This window comes from Bidens hawaiensis, unplaced genomic scaffold, assembly GCF_021521415.1.
Source record: "Bidens hawaiensis isolate Kalapana, Puna unplaced genomic scaffold, B.hawaiensis_p1.1 tig00047129_1, whole genome shotgun sequence".
Taxonomy (NCBI): Eukaryota; Viridiplantae; Streptophyta; class Magnoliopsida; order Asterales; family Asteraceae; genus Bidens; species Bidens hawaiensis.
In genome coordinates this window covers 29171-47190 of record NW_027506025.1, presented here as the reverse complement: position 1 = coordinate 47190, position 18020 = coordinate 29171, and the positions used below count along the sequence as shown (strand labels likewise).

Below are 18020 nucleotides of genomic sequence, written 5' to 3'. Positions count from 1 at the left end.
AGTTTTAGAAAAAGAGCCCGACACGAACAGAGGTCAAGCCCTCGTAAGTCAAAATGAGGCGACGGTTCTTAACTGGTTATGGAGTGCAAAAACAGTTACTTGTTTAATTGATTTGGTTATAACCAAATGAGAAACGTAAGATAAAAATAATTAGTCGACAAATATTCCCTAAAATGGTTATAAAATTATTGGTCATTTATAACTAACATGAGAATAAATTTCAATAGGGTATACATGACTTCTTAGTAAGAATTTGAAAAAAGAAATTATAGCAATTTATAATTTATAATTAGTTAAATTCTTATTTATTTATAGAGAAATATACTTTTTGCATCTTTGTCCTGAATATAATTTATAATTAGTTAAATTCTGATTTATTTATAGAGAAATATAATTTTTGCATCATTGTGGTTTCAGGACGAAAGCACAAAGAGTCCCAGAAATAATAAATGAACTAGTTGAGTCCATGTGGTTTTAAAAATGAACCACCTGAGTCCCTAACATTAACTTACCATCAATGGAAAAGGTGAAATTACTAGTTTACCCTTTCTTATGATTAGTATGAGTCCATGTGGTTTAAAATTTAAATCAAGTATTGTAAAGAGTAAAAAAAACAAATTAAAATTTAATCATTTTTATAGAGTTTACAAAGCAACATATAGCTTTACAAAGCTTCAAACAATGATGAATGACAAGATATGACCATAACCAGGGTGTATGAATAAGTTGCAACCCAAACACTGTATAGAGCCCCCACCACATAAATAAATAGATTTCATGCCACCAACATATGCCTCAAACACAAACACCAAACCTTATAAAATCCTATATACACTTTAATTACCGGATGAAAATAAAACATCATGCTCCTTAAGACGCCTTTGGAAATTCGCCAAACGGTTTTGCAGTTGTGAGATGGCTGCCGCCTTCTGAGCCAAGATTGTGTTCAATTTTGCCACGTAGTCGTCTAGTTGGTTTCCTGGTTCATCCGCTTCCACCAGAAGGTCCATCTCCTACAATCACACCGAATAAAACATGAATACAAACATAACTGAAAGTGCAAGTTGCATTTTAGCTGGTCTCACTAGTTAACAGGGTATTAGTGGTTCCGTGAGTTTTCCTATGACGGGTTCTTTTGAGTTATTTATAAAAAGACACTTTTTTAGATTCCATACACGGTTTGCCAAGAGCAATCGCAATGGCATAATCATCATTGATTTCGCTCACAATGATGATTATAAATGAAATGAATAAATATACCAGCGAAATCGAGTGTTAAACAATGACGAGTAGACGTGCACAAACCAGGTAGGAACCGGTTCCGGGTATGGTCAACAAAAGTCAAAACCGGGTCCGGGTAAAAACCAGTTCCGGGTATAGTCGGGTATTTGACCGGTTCCACCGGTTTTTTTTCAGGTTTCGGGTAGGGAGGGGTCGGGTTTTAACTGGGCATTTCCGGTTCCGGGTACGGCTTCGGGGAGAAATCCTATGCCTGGTCCTACCCGCGGGTTGGATACGGGTAGGAATCGGTTCCGGGTCGGGTACACCGGGTATTTTGTGCGCCTCTAATGACGAGGATGCTATTGAGATTACTATTGGCAACAAAAATTGAGGGTAATGTGTCATTGGTCAAGTTGTTAGTATGGATTATTATAGTTTGGTTTATTAAAATCCAACTTTGAATAAAATCCAACGAAAATTATAAGCCGTCTTTCTATTTTAAATTGTCTCAAAATAGTGTGAAACTACTCCTTTAAACATCCTAAAAAATGTGTGATCACTAATAAACGTTATGACATGACATACCACTCTAACGATATCCATGGTATCCTCGACTTGTTTCCGGTGAGCATTTACAAGATCTTCCTCCTCCTGAGATTAACATACAAATTTTCATATCATAATGTTAATACAAAAAAAAATAATCAATGTCATATATAAAATTCATGCAAAATGTATACCTGTAAAAGGGCATTCAACTCATCATCAGGGTTCAAGTTTCTTGATTCAGATTTAGGCGGTGGCTCCTTTGACTTTGTTTGACCATTGATTCTCCTGTTCTTATCTTGTGCATTTGAGAAGTTATATGCTTCAGTTCTCGTGTTATTATTCTTCCATGATGGCTGCTGTGGCTCAGGTTCATAGAACTCTTCTGTAGTATCATAATCGTCTTCATCAGCTTGTTCGGGATATGAATCAACCATGTTGTCTTCATAGGATGGAACACGGGGTAAAACAGTAGTAGACATCGACACTGCTGTTGGTTCCTTGGAATTAAAACCTGAAGCTAATGTGTCCTTTTTGTTCCCTTTTGAAAGACTTTTCACCCTGTTAATTAACAATACAACTGTTATTCACAGCTAAGCAGTTAATGCAGAAAAATATCGGATATCGTTCGAGGACCGATATTTGAGATATCAGTTATCGCGGTGAGATATTGGTGGTATATCGATAATTTTTATATCATGCAGAATTTATATATATAGCACTTTAACACTAATAATTCAGTATACTCTCCTACTATTAACAAATTATCCTTTTGCAACTTGCAAAACACTATCAGTTGTAGCAAGTAGGAACTGATTAAGACTCAAAACACTAACATTAAACACTAAAAGTTGAAAATTAAGACTTAAAACACTGATATCGGGAATATCGGTGGTATATCGGTCAAATATCGCCGATATTATCGGTACCCTATATTCTGACCGAAATTTCACATGAGGACCGATAACCAAGATACCACCGAGATTGACTGCATAGATTCAGAGTTGATTTGGGTTGTGTTTCATTTGAACAAAAACACTTTAAGAAGAACACGGGTTGAAAGCTGTCCATAGTGCACTTTCAGCCTGAGCCAGTCGACCATTACCAAAAATAATGTGTTTTGACCATAAATATTTATTCGATCACCCAACAGTGGATTTTTAAAGCATGCAGCCTCATAAACTGTTTTAGTAAAAAAAAAAACTTTTATTGTAATAATACTGTTTTTTGTGATCATATTTAACACAATAATAATTTATAAGTTTTAGAAATTTGGAAAAATAATGCATATATAGGTCACTTAAAAGTATTTAAGTAGTTACGTTAAGACCACCCAAAGATTTAAACAGCATTACAAGCCCCCAAATTATCAGTTTGCCTTTGTTAATACCAATTCAAGCAAAAACCTTTAAAAGTTGTAAAATGACAAAAATGCCCCTAACTTCAAAGCTTTTACCACGTCTAGAGTAGCAAAATAACAAAGAAGTCCCTTAATCTACTATACAATTTTTAAACATCTATAGTTGATTATTTTTGTTGGGCGATGTGGTATCCCCGGACCCACATTTAGACAACTGCATATTAAAGGAGTTAGGGAGGTTATTTTTTTAGCCGGCCCTAACCCTATTGGGCCCAATTGGGTTCTAGCTTGTTTAGCAAGGGAGTAGCCCTAATATGCGGTCTATAAATAGTCTCTTGTACTTGTTATTATATATCACCAAAATAATACAAACCTAATTACCCCGTGGACGTAGGTTGTACACCGCAACCGAACCACGTAAAATTCTCGTGTTCTTTATCGCTTTGATTTCTTGTTCGTGTGTGCCTTTTGTTCCTAACAACTGGTATCAGAGCAAGGATCACACTATAAACCCCAGCCGCCAGTCGCCACCAAACCCTAATCAGAAACCCTAGCCGCCGCTACAGTACCGCCGCCGCTACAGTGTTTCCGGCGGGTGAACAGTGCGCGCTACAGTACAATCTGTCTTTTGACCAGAAGAGGTCAAACAGTTCTGATCAGTATTGCAGGTTGCTTCCGTTAGAAACTCGGTAAAGATAATGACTGAGGACGGTAAGATCAGAATCGAGAAGTTTGATGGGCAGGATTTTGGATGGTGGAAGATGCAAGTCGAGGACTTGTTATGCCAGAAAGATTTGCTTCCATGTTTGAGAGGTCAAAAACCCGAGAATATGAAGGATGAAGAATGGGCCGATCTAGACAGGAAAGCCCTAGCAGTCATCAGATGCACGTTGGCTAAGAACGTTGCTTTCAATATAGTGAATGAGACCACTGCTAAGGGTTTGATGACCGCGTTGTCAAACATGTACGAGAAACCTTCCGCGTCTAATAAGGTATTCTTAATTAGACAATTAGTGAATACGCGTATGCGGGAAGGTGCGTCTGTTACCTCTCATATAAATGAGTTCAATTCTATCATATCCCGGTTATTATCTGTTGATATTAAATTTGATGATGAAGTGCAAGCTTTGCTATTATTGTCCTCGTTACCTGAAAGTTGGTCAGGAACAGTCACTGCCGTTAGTGGTTCAGCCGGAACCACCAAACTCACGTTCGAGGGTATTCGTGACTTGATCCTAGGAGAGGATATCAGGAGAAAGAATGCAGGTGAATCATCCAGTACTTTGCTAAGTACTGAGGGAAGAGGTAGAAAGAAAGATAAGAGGGTAAGTAACAGGGGAAGATCAAAATCAAGAGACAGAAAGGGGAGTTCAAAAACAAGAAACGACATAAAGTGTTGGAACTGTAATGAGAATGGTCATTTCAGAAGTCAATGTACAGAACCACCCAGAGACAAGAAAGAAGTGAATGTTGCCTCCTCAACAGCATCAGATTCTGATGATGCATTGATCTGCTGTATTGAGGATATAGTCGAGTCCTGGATTATGGACTCAGGTGCGTCGTTTCATGCTATCTCAAGCTCGAGAAAGATGAAGAATTTCAGACGGGGCAATTTTGGTACTGTAAGTCTTGCTAATAACCAAATCTTGGAAATTACTGGGTTGGGAGATATTGACTTGAAAACAAGTTTTGGAACAATTTGGACATTGAAAGATGTCAGGGTAATTCCAAAATTGAAAAAAATGTTAATTTCCATTGGGCAATTAGACGACCAGGGTTATGATGTAACATTCGGGGGAGGACAATGGAAGGTCGTCAAGGGTAGCATGGTAATTGCCAAGGGAAAGAAACGGGGTACTTTGTATATGGTTGAGGTTTCTGCAGGTAGTGCTAATGCAGTAACGAGTGGACCGAGTCTATCAAAGTTGTGGCATCAACGACTCGGCCACATGAGTGAGAAGGGCATGAAGATGCTTGTCGCCAGAGGAAAGCTTCCAGATCTTAAAAGGGTTGAATCTGAATTCTGTGAACCATGTGTTTTTGGAAAAAAGAAGAGGGTATCTTTTGTGAAGACAGGGAAAGCACCTAAAGCTCAGAAATTAGAGCTTATCCATTCAGATGTTTTCGGACCAACACGTGTTGAATCCTTGGGAGGCTCGAGATTCTATGTGACTTTCATAGACGACGCCACACGCAAGGTATGGGTTTACTTTCTTAAAAATAAATTTGAAGTATTTGATGTTTTTAAGAAATGGAAAACTGCTGTTGAACTTGAATCTGATCTGAAGGTAAAGTGCTTGAAGTCAGACAATGGAGGGGAGTACATTAGCTCAGAGTTCACTAGCTTTTGTGCTGAGCATGGCATTCGGATGATAAATACAGTTCCAGGTACTCCTCAGCAAAATGGAGTCGCAGAAAGGATGAATAGAACGTTAAATGAAAGAGCCAGAAGTATGAGGATAAATGCAGGGCTCCCTAAAATGTTCTGGGCAGACGCTGTTAAAACTGCTGCCTATCTTATCAACCGAGGTCTATCAGTTCCGTTGGGTTACAAAACACCTCAAGAAGAATGGAAGGGGAAAGCGGTTAATTATGAGCACTTAAAGGTTTTTGGGTGCAGTGCATATGACCTAGATCCGAATGCTGACAAGATAGATTCAAAAGCCAAGAAGTATGTTTTCATTGGTTACGGGTCAGACAAGATGGGCTACAAGCTTTGGGACTCGAAAAGCAGAAAAGTAGTCCGCAGCAAACATGCTACATTTAATGAGGCTGAGTTGTACAAAGATGTGATAAATCCAAACTCTAGGGTTCAGAAGCAACAGGTTGAATTCAAAATTGAAAACCAGAGATCTGAACCGATCCCCGAACCGGTTCAGGAACCCGCTACAGAAACTGAAGTCGACACAGTTCCTGAGTTTGAAGCTGGTGGAAATAATGAGTCAGAAGAAACTTCTGACAGTGGGAGTTCAGAGTCTGAAGACGAGGAGATCCCACAACAGCCTGACCAGACTGAAAATTGGGTCAGGAGATCCACCAGAGTTACTAAACAGCCAGAAAGGTATAGTCCCGGTCATTCCAATCCTTCAGTTAACTATATTCTTTTGACAGAAAACGGTGAACCCGAAAGCTACTCTGAAGCAGTCAAGATGAAGGATTCTCGCCAGTGGGAGAATGCTATGAAGGATGAAATGAGCTCTCTAGAAAAGAACAAGACATGGGACTTAGTCAAGCTTCCGCAGGATAAGAGAGCGTTGCAAAATAAATGGGTCTTCAGGGTCAAAGAAGAACATGATGGGTCTAAACGATATAAAGCCCGTTTAGTGGTCAAGGGTTTTCAACAAAAGAGAGGAGTTGATTATGATGAAATCTTCTCTCCCGTGGTGAAAATGACTACCATCAGACTTGTTTTAAGTCTTGTAGCAGCAGAAGATTTACATCTAGAGCAACTAGATGTGAAAACGGCATTTCTACACGGTGATCTTGAAGAAGACATTTATATGATGCAACCTGAAGGGTTTCGGGTTGTGGGGAAAGAAAATTGGGTCTGCAAACTAAAGAAGAGCTTGTATGGTCTGAAACAGGCGCCTAGACAGTGGTACATGAAGTTTGATAATTTCATGGAGAGGTCGGGGTTTAAAAGATGCCAGATGGATCATTGTTGTTATCTGAAGAAATTCAACAACTCTTATATCATATTACTGTTGTATGTTGATGATATGTTGATTGCAGGATCTGATATGAAGGAAATAAGCAAGTTGAAGAAACAGATGTCCCAAGAGTTTGAAATGAAAGACTTGGGTGCAGCAAAACAGATACTGGGAATGAACATCACTAGAAACAAGAAGGCAGGTACTCTAACACTATCCCAGGAAAAATACATAGGGAAAGTGTTAGAAAGGTTCAAGATGAATGATGAAAGAACCAAGCCTAGGAATACTCCATTGGGAAGTCATTTGAAGCTTACCAAAGATCAGTCTCCTAAAACTGAAGAAGAAAGATCGAAGATGACCAAAGTCCCATATGCATCAGCAGTCGGGAGTCTAATGTATGCAATGGTTTGCACTCGACCAGATGTTGCTCATGCCGTTGGGGTTGTTAGTCGGTTTATGTCAGATCCAGGAGAAAAACATTGGGAGGCTGTCAAATGGATACTTAGATACTTGAAGGGTACTCAGAAGATGGGGTTATGTTTCAGAAAAAAGGATGCCATACTCAGAGGTTACACAGATGCTGATCTGGGTGGTTGTAAAGGGACGTTCAAGAGCACTACCGGGTATGTTTTCACAGTGGGAGGGACAGCAGTTAGCTGGATGTCTAGACTTCAGAAAAGTGTGGCTCTGTCAACTACAGAAGCAGAATACATGGCTGTTGCAGAGGCCAGCAAAGAACTAGTTTGGTTGAAGACTTTTCTTGAAGAATTAGGAAAACAACAACCCGACTACTCATTGTACTGTGACAATGAGAGTGCAGTTAAACTTGCAAAGAATCCAGTGTATCACGGAAAGACAAAGCATATAGGGATGAGATATCACTTCGTGAGGGGGTTGATCAGTGAAGGAACAATCAGTCTGAAGAACATCCCAGGTGCTAAAAATCCAGCTGATATGTTTACCAAGTGTGTGGTGCTGGATAAGCTGAAGCTTTGCATAGCTTCAGCTGGTCTCCAGAAATAATGTTGAGGAGACAAGGGTAATTAGGATGGTTTGAAGATCAGGAGGGATTTTCATTTACAGAAGTACAGAAGAGATGGTGCATTTCTAGGTCCGAAGACACCAAGTGGGAGATTGTTGGGCGATGTGGTATCCCCGGACCCACATTTAGACAACTGCATATTAAAGGAGTTAGGGAGGTTATTTTTTTAGCCGGCCCTAACCCTATTGGGCCCAATTGGGTTCTAGCTTGTTTAGCAAGGGAGTAGCCCTAATATGCGGTCTATAAATAGTCTCTTGTACTTGTTATTATATATCACCAAAATAATACAAACCTAATTACCCCGTGGACGTAGGTTGTACACCGCAACCGAACCACGTAAAATTCTCGTGTTCTTTATCGCTTTGATTTCTTGTTCGTGTGTGCCTTTTGTTCCTAACAATTTTGATGTGGCATTTGGCAAAAGCTATAACATAGGAGCATTTTTGTCATTTACTATTAATCCTGCTAGTTCTTTGACAAAGTTGGGATTAAATATCAAATACAAGTAATCATACTGACCTGTCAGCATAACGTAAGGTATTAAGCGTATGCTCACAAGATCCAGCATTTGGTGAAATGCAAGAAATCATAACCGTTCGAGAATTTCCGACAAACGAATCCCTCAAAACTTCAGTTAGTTTACTGCCTCTAAAAGGAATATGACCCTGGTCATTATCAAGAGCTCTTATGCATTCCTTCAATGCAAGCAAACTTTTATTAATCTCAGCACCTTCCATTCTGCATTACATATTTCAAATCCCACATTGAAAAATATCCAATAATTTAAATAGTTAAATCAATATACAAAAATATGATATAAAAAGGTTACCTTGTTTGCTTATCATTGTCTGTAGTGTCAGCACCACGTTCACTTCCAGCAAGATCTATGAATGAGAGTTTGCCAACAACTCTAGGAGGTTTAGTTTCACTTTCATCAACGGATCTTTTGACAACAAGTTGAAGAATCGCGTGTGATCTAGAAGATTCCTCATTGGCACCCGTTGTTCCGGTGCTTCTTGTTGCATTGCCTCTTTCAATTAGCTCCTTGATTGTTTCAACATCTGAAACTCTGTATTCTTGTAAACCGACAATGCATACTTGTTTGCTGCCGTCTTCTCGCATGCACAATTTTCTGCAAAAGAATCAAATCACTTTTCCTTAAAAACTATAAGTTATATATGATATGAATAATCATAATAAGATAGTTGTAATACAATGTGTAGTAGGAGATGGTGTTTGGGACTCGCAATAATCGGATTTTCAGTTGGTTTTCAGTGTTTGACAAATTCTAGTAATTAAAGTAATAAATATATAAAACCAAACCAAACCAAACCAAAACAAACATTCATATTATAATTGAGATATTCGAGTTTAAAATTGACAAATTAATATTTTTTAACTGGGGTCTGGGTATAATAAAACCGATGTGTGTGATATGAATAATCATAATAAGATGATTGCAATACAATGTGCTGTAGGAGAGGGTGTTTGGACTTCGGATGTGCTTCTCCCGTTTGAAGTTGAAATAGTTATATAATAAGTTGTTGAGTTTTTGACAAATTCCAAAAACTAAGGGAAGTAATAATTTAAATGACCAAAAAGTACAATTTTATATATTTGAGAGATATTCAATAACAATTATTATTTTTATAAACTGACATAATATGTTTTTAATATTCGATAACAATTTTTAAAAAAATAATAAATAACCGCATATATATGTACATGATGCCAAATGCAGGTACATGAGTAATATTGACATTTATAAATAATATGTTTTGTCACAGCATGTATGAAACTAATAACAGGGCAATTAGATAAAAATTACCAAAACAGACATTCTTATACGTTTTTGAAGTATTCACGTCTAAAAATGACAACTTATTGTTTGTCAACTATAATAATGCTTCTAAATTTTCATAAAACATTTGTTAACTTAAAAGTAAGTAATCTACTTATCTCCTATAATTGCAGTAATATTTGTATGTTTTTAGAAGTGCTATATAACCATGAAAATGTGGGTAAATATGTCACATTGATCTTTGTTGAATAATATATTCTGTTGCAGAGGATATAAAACTAACTTTTGAAGAAGCAGATAACTAGAATTAGTCCCAGAACTTACTTTCTATCATTTAGAAGATCATAAAGTTTCCCACCATAGATCTCAAAGAAGCTGAAATACAACTGAAAACCTTGGCTCCGGTATGTATGATTCACAAGCCTTAAGATATCCCTAGATGCTTTTAAAGGTAAGGGTTTCATTGTAAAAGTCTTCCCACTTCCTGAACAATAATTTGTAGTTAAGAGTTAAAAAACGTACCATTTTATAAAATAAATGTTACTCAGACCACGCGTACCTGTTTGTCCATATGCAAAGCATGTAGCTTTCGTACGTTGGAATATTATTGGAACAATAGGCTCAACAGTTTCATGATAAACCTATGAGAACAACAAATATTAATGAATTATAAGGTATGAACCTCTCTCTCTCTCTCTCTCTATATATATATATATATATTAACATTTTACTTACCTCATCATTAGAAACCTCCTCATTTAGTACTGCATCAAAAACGAATCCATGCTTCTCCATGTACTCAGTGAGATCAACCTACAGGGTGGTGAGTTTAGGTTGGTAAGTTATAATGATGACTCCAAAATTACCAATGAGATTGATGGGAAACATGCAGTTATATGCAGTTTTTGACTACTGTTGACTTATTTGAAAACAAGATAATTTCAATTAACCTTGAGTTTTGTCTCATGAACTGTAAGGCTATTGGAATGTGGCTCCACAGTAATTATATCTTCCTCATTCTTTGCTAACTCCTTTTTGTTTAATGGTCTCTTGCGCACCTGAAATTTAACCGTGATTGCACTTTAAAAAACAGATATTGTTATATAACTATATTAACTTCAAGTGATCAATCATTTAGATACTAACTTTCAAAATACACCAATTATTATCGTACTGAAAGAGCTAAACTGTTGAAACAAGATCAACATACCACAACTTTGATCTTAGCAACATTGCTCGCCTTCTCTTTTTCTGGAGCAAAACTTTTCAAAACATTGTTATCAGGCAAACCTCGAGCTTTACTAGCCTGCTTATTATTCCCAAAATATGTCTCTGCGTCATCAAAGCTTCTGCCACCATAAGCTCCTCCGGTTACTGGCATCTGTTGGCATATTAATAAACAAAATACTAGAGTGACCGCGTGTATGAATTGAAAGAAGATAATGCTTCAGGTAAAAACTTGCCAATTTGTAACAGAAACAGATACAATCAAATGCTATTATAGTATTGATAGTATCCCCTTTTGGCATCAATTATAAAATCTTTAGCAATGCCAGCACTTATTACTAATCCATCAAATACATGAATTTAACTGATATTGCATATAGGACTGTTTGAACTTTAAATGTGCAATTTGAAAGTGATAATTGAACAATAAAGGATCAGATCAATAGATTTCATAACTAGTGAGTAAATTTTGGAATCATAAATAAAAATCTGTGAACACATTAAGTTATCCAAGAATGCCGGTTGGAAATCAGGCCCCGGAGACAACACCAGCACAATTGGTTTTTACAATCAAACACCAGATCACTACTCTTTCTTTTATTCAATAAATTGCACACCAGTCACATAGCCCTAACCATCTATTTATATTATTTAACTTCCTAAACATACTATGACTCAAACTCATAATATCTAGTAATGCAAACAACTAGAAAAACATGCAATTAATTACCAATAAACATACTAACAAATTAAACCTATCTCTTGACTCTTTTATACCTCGGATATCAGTTCAGTATCAAATGAATGCAGATCTAACAACCCAGGACTAAATCCACTGGGATCATCGCCACCGTTCTTCTTCAAACGCGACGGCGGCGTCAACGGCTCCACAAACAAATCACTCCCGCTGCTTAACGACCTCTGAGTACCAATACTCCTGTTACTATTATTATTATTATTATTATTATTATTATTATTATTATACATTCTCGAACCCTGACCTCCTAATCCTCCACCACCACCACCATAGTAACCAAAGTCCTGCTACTCAATTAACAAACAAACAATCAACAAACATTACATTCATAATATTAATGGTTTGGATCAAATACAAATTAAATTAACGTGCTAATTGTGAAATGAAAATCAAGTACTGTAATTATATATACAACATAGTGTAATTACATCAAACATTACATTCACAATATTAATTAAAGGTTCGAATCAAATACAAATTAAATTAACGTGCTAACTGTGAGAATCAAGTGGCGTAATTATATATACAACATAGTGTAATTACATCGTAGTGTAATTAATTACACTACGATGTAATTACATAATTACACTACTTGTATATATAATCACACTACTTGATTATCACAGTTAGCACGTGAATTTAATTTGTATTTGATCCAAACCTTTAATTAATATTATGAATGTAATGTTTGATGTAATTACACTATGTTGTATATGTAATTACACTACTTGATTTACATTAACTTTCCCCTAATATTAAAACCTAAAACCAGATCTGACTAAACAAATATAATAATAATAATAAGCACAGGAAATGAAACTGAACTTGATAACAGCTACACGTACAGATAAGTTATTATTATTATTATTGGTAGATTGAAGCCATCTGGCGTTGGATGACGAAGATGTAACTTCTAATAAGTTATCGGAGTACTGACGCTGGTGATGAGCACCGGATCGTTGTTGTCCGCCGTGTCTACCAACCGCGGCATTCATGCTCAAAAGCTAGTGATCAAATTGAAACCCTAAGTATTTGAATTGAATACTTTGAGCTGATGAAATTTGAAGGTGAAATGATGTAGCAGGGGTCAATGAGGTTGTTGATGTGGTCAATGTTTTGATTTTGAATTTAAGTTGTCCGTGACATGTGGTGGTGTGTGTAGGTGGTGATTTGGGTTTGTCCTTCCACTATGTACCGTAACCATTTTGGTCCAACAATAAGTATTAATTTAAGAGGAAAATTCATAACATGTCCATTTTGAGTAAGTTCGTTTTGGGTTTTGTCCGTAACCATCAAAAATCCTCTAAATGTCCATGATTAATATCGTCGGATCCTCTATTAAATTTGTCAGACTCACTTATTTTAAACTAGTAGATACTTGACATGTGTCATGCATACAATCAGACTGTTATATATACCGTCGACCTTACATATATAACGTCGGAAGACGGTATATACCGTCGGCCTTAGAAAAATTTAGGAAATGATTTAAAAAATAAATTCTTTTACAAAAGAAATTTTTAAGTTAAGATCCAGTATACTTGCGAGGCGGACATTATATACCATCTTCCGACGGTATATAAGTAAGGTCGACGCTGTATACTACACATGACAAATAACTACTGGTTTAAAATAAGTGAATCTAAAAAAGTTTAAGGGAGGAGACATTGTTTAAAATGGACATATTAGAGATTTTCCCTAATTAAAGGTGTCGAAGTCAAACTCTATGACAACAGTTGTAGTGGACGGAGTTCTTGTGAGGTGTTTCGCGTCATGTGACGTTACGTCATCATGGGGTTTTTTATAACAGAACGGCGAAGCCCCTTTGATCATTACCGAATTAATGTTTTTTTTTCTATATTTAATTAAAAATAAAAAGATTTGATTGGTTAGAGTATGTGGGAAAAAACCTAATTGGTTATTTGGTTAGATGAATAATGGGAGAGGCGCTATGTAGGAAACGCCCAACACCAACATTTACCCCAAAGCGCCTTGCGGGACGGTATGCCTGGACGCTATGGGCATATAGCAGCACCTACTAGGTTTGGTCTGAGTGCGTTGTGGTGCAAGGTCGTCTTTAAGGGAAGTAAAATCAAGCTAGGGCTTTAGGCTTTCACTTAGATATGACCTCCAATTTGAACAAAAAAAACATACTAAAAAATTAGACCAAAGTAGACCGAAACCATACTAAATAATAAAAACTGCCTTAAGTTATTAGAAAAGGCAAACATATTTGTGGTTGGTTGTTTAGCTTTGTAACAGTATAATTCGAAAAAGGTCTCGAAAACTCGTTTCATTTTATGAATTAAGTTTGAGCCACTGCAACACACAAGATCTCAAACTTGTAACTGGCAAATAGTTTTTTCTTTTCTTTTTTCAGTTGTAAAAAGCATACAGATATCATTCCATAATTGAAAACGAAATATAAAAATAGCATGTTAACATCATTCTTTGTAGCTGAGAGTTATAGTTTGTTAGGATGTGGTTTATTTTAGTACATGACTTCAGTGTATCGACATATAATATGTTTATATGTGAATATCGATCTACGTTGAGTGCTCACGTCTCAAGAAAATGTGGGTTTCAAAAGTGATTATGTCATGTAACAAAACGCCTACCTACAACCATTAATGTTAGAAAAAATAGCAGTGTGAATGAGTATTCACTAATTTTTAAAAAATAGTTATACGTAATTACGATTAATACAATTGAGTCATATATAAAGCTCATCTTTTACTAAGATTTGGGTAGAAAATGTTAAAAACATACGAGAAATATAAAGAGAGACAAAAGCACATTACAAACGAAAAGTGCCACACTTTTACGTTTTGCTTATCAGTTTTAGACCATGTCATCTTAATACGTTGCTCGTTTTTTTAAACCAATAGCGGAAGCTGAGACTAATACCGTAAGTCTGGTTGGAGTGTAAGACTAATAGTTAACTTTGACGTTTATTTAGGTTATTACCATAACAAACAAAGCCAATACCAATCAAATTCTTACCACATCCCCACTACAACATGGTTGTTTTAGTCGTTAAAACTGTAATCTGTTACGAAATAAAGTGAGTTTTTTTTCTCAAAAATACATAAAATCAAATAATAATATACGTAATTTCAATCAAAGAGTTATTTAATTATGTAGAATTAATTAAAATGATTTATCATAAATATGAAAATCCACCCCATAAACAATAACGTCATATGTCCACATGGTGTGCGGGCCACGTCTTTCTGCCCCGGATCTAGGGGTACATTTCCAATTTCATTAAATACTATTTTTCGCCGCTCAATTATTTGTTTCTTTCACCTAAAAATAATTTTTGTATTTTAATATACCATCTGTCTGCTGAATAAAATCAACAAATATATGTAATTTAGAAAACATTATTGACCAATGTTTTAAAAACCGGTACGTACCGATAGGTTGAACCGGCATACAGAGTCCGGTATTTTTGGACGGTTTGCTATCGTGTCGCCGGTTTTGTATAAAAAATATCGATTTAAACCGGTAAACTGGTTTTAAACCCAAGAGATATTTTATATTATTTACAGCCCATATTTTATTAAAACAACTTTTAACCTAACGGATAAAATTGAAACGAGTAAACACTATAAACGACGATTTGCTAATCCACCAATTTTGTATCCTGCAAATCCAGTGTTGTTTTTTTTTTTTACATTTTTTGTAATTGATTAAGTTCATATACAAAGTACAAACTTTCTATTTGACTCGATTATTGTTCATGTGATGTTTATTAATATACTTTTGGGTTACTTTTTAAGTTTGAGTTGTATTTATATAGAATTACAAAAAAATTTATTCAGCCCGGTTGAACCTTCCGGTACATCCTGGTACAACCAGTTATACCATTTTTAAAACAAAAGCGGTACGAGTAAAATATCGGTTTTTAAAACAATGTTACTGACCCTTATGTTATATAAGACCTAACGATAACTTATGATTAATATTTAAAACAAGTTGTGTAGTACTGTAGTTATTAAATATAAGTTTAGACTTAAATAATAATACGTGATGTTATATGTCTATATGGACTTCAAAAGTTCCATTGTCATTATAACAATATACTTTATGAATAGAGTTATGTCTCCATCTCCATCTAATAATTGAAATGTAGTGTTTTCAAATCATATCAAATTAATTTTATAAATAAAATAACAAGGGTTAGATTAAATAAATGTTTTTTTTTCAAACCAACTAAGACAACTTGTTATAATTATTCAACCCACCGGTTTTATCTCTCAAAAGGTTTTAATCAAAAATCCTTAAATAAAAGGATTTTTAAAGGTCTTGCTTCATTCTACTTCATTTAATAATTAATATGTCACGTTCAGTTATCTATTTAACATATGAAACCAATGAACCATGGTAGTGAACACGTGAACACAAGAATTATATACTTACTATCTATGTGGAAGGCTTAGTTTGCTTGTGGCAAATGAACATTGACTAAGCAAATAGAAAAACCAATTGTAAATAATAGTTATTGAGGTTTGCTAGTAAAAACAATAACATGCATAAGAGAACTGAAGATAATATATGAAGAATGAAGGTAAAAGTGGCTATTGTTCAAAACTAGAATATTGACCCGCGCGCTTTGCGGCGCGAACCAAGGAAAACCCGTCCCGACCCAAAGCCAATTCGGCCAAAACCCAAGTTTGACTGAACAAAAATAACACTTTTGTGAGTGCACCATTCGACCTCGACATACGTCGGGTTGACCCGCGTGTTGTGGTACCCGGGCGTAGGGCGTGGTAAGTGAAAGAATAAAATCATAAACATGATATATATAACGTGGAAAATTAGACAAAACCATTGAACCACACACGGGCGTTTCAGTGTTATAACTCACAAAATTCAAACCGAAATGTTAAACGAAAATTGTAAAAAAAAAGTATTAAGGGCCAAAGATGAATATGTAAAAGAGTTAGGGTTAAAAATGAAAAATGTTTTGTAACAGAGTTGTACAAGATTGAAAGTATAAGGTTAAAAGTGAAAATTGAAATTAAAATAATAAAACTTTTTATGCAGAACGTACAAGTTGTGATGCATAAGAAAGTTAATAGACCCGCGCGCGTTGCGGCGCATTAATACGTGAATATATGAACTATTTTCACGTTAAATTTGACTATGATCTGCACTTGAACGAATCGATATATATATATATATATATATATATATATATATATATATATATATATATATATATATATATAAAGTTGTTGAAGACCTATGCTAGTTGCAAAACCATTAACACTTCGAAATGTAGGGCGTTGTGGCGCACCAACCCCCAAAAGAAAATCGTATAACATATATATAAAACTGCAGCGGCAGATGGTGTCCATTATATATCAAAAGTTATCATTACATAGAAAAGTTACAAAAACTAAACCTATATTCAATTTTTAAAAAACTGAACTAAACCTATATTCAATTTTTAAAAAACTGAAAATACAATTTATGAATTTTAAGATAAACAAAGCTGAAATAGACGTGTCCTAACCTTTGAAAGCTTTGATAATTGATCTTAACATCCAACCTAAAAACGTTAAAAGTGGTTCCTTCAAAAACATCTTAATGCAATTCAGAAAGAAAGAAAGAAAGAAAGAAATGTACTTAATGCAATTCAAAAAGATCATAAGCTAATCATCATACCTCCTGAAGATATCGAGACTTAATGCAATGCAAAAAGATCATGAGCTAATCATCAAACCTCCCGAGGATATCGAGAGCCACTGGAATAACCTCTGAACCCCCTCGGTTAACATCGATCTAAGTGAATAAAAAGTATGTAGATGAAGTTATGGCTGGCTGGGACATCATTGCAACTAACCATACTTATCGTCTCAACTAACCATACTTATCGTCTCAACAGCTAATCACTTTCGAAACTAAGCAAAACATAAGCCATGGGAAATTGTCCAACACGTCGCAATTATTTGAGATATACGTTAGTTGTTGATGTCTATATAGTTAATAACAAAGAGGATAAATTTACGAAAAATTATTAAAGCATTAACCAAACAAATATATATAAAAAACAGTATGGGCCGGTGGTCTAGAGTGTTTTTTAAGCATAAACCAAGTTCTAAATTAAGTGCTTTAACTACATTATTGGTCAATGTACCAAAAAATAATGATATAGAAGTTATTTTTGCCATGAGTTGCACAAAACGCTGGGTCATTGGGTATTATGACAGTGAATAGATTCGACCTGTTTTTCTTAAGTAATCACTAACAATCCTTTGTTTGCATTTATGAAATGCATTCCTATTGTGATAGTGTGGAGTTTTTTTGCACAGTTGCAACACATGTTGCATTTTTTACATGTGTGCATCAAGCTAAAAAGAATGGTGAGCAATCTAATACTCTAGAGACTTCAAATATATGGA

General features: G+C 35.4%; 1 protein-coding gene across 1 annotated transcript; it reads right to left on the bottom strand.

The window, feature by feature from the left end:
* Window positions 1-698: 698 nt before the first annotated feature.
* Window positions 699-12735, bottom strand: LOC143616406 (kinesin-like protein KIN-13B). Its single transcript, XM_077089241.1, has 12 exons — window positions 12453-12735; window positions 11628-11894; window positions 10834-11004; window positions 10574-10681; window positions 10359-10436; window positions 10183-10264; window positions 9948-10107; window positions 8652-8954; window positions 8342-8560; window positions 1962-2328; window positions 1807-1872; window positions 699-1013 (listed from the first exon to the last, which is right to left on the bottom strand). The coding sequence occupies exons 1-12, from the start codon at window positions 12600-12602 to the stop codon at window positions 837-839; spliced, it is 2148 nt and encodes a 715-aa protein (XP_076945356.1). The 5' UTR covers window positions 12603-12735; the 3' UTR covers window positions 699-836.
* Window positions 12736-18020: the final 5285 nt, after the last annotated feature.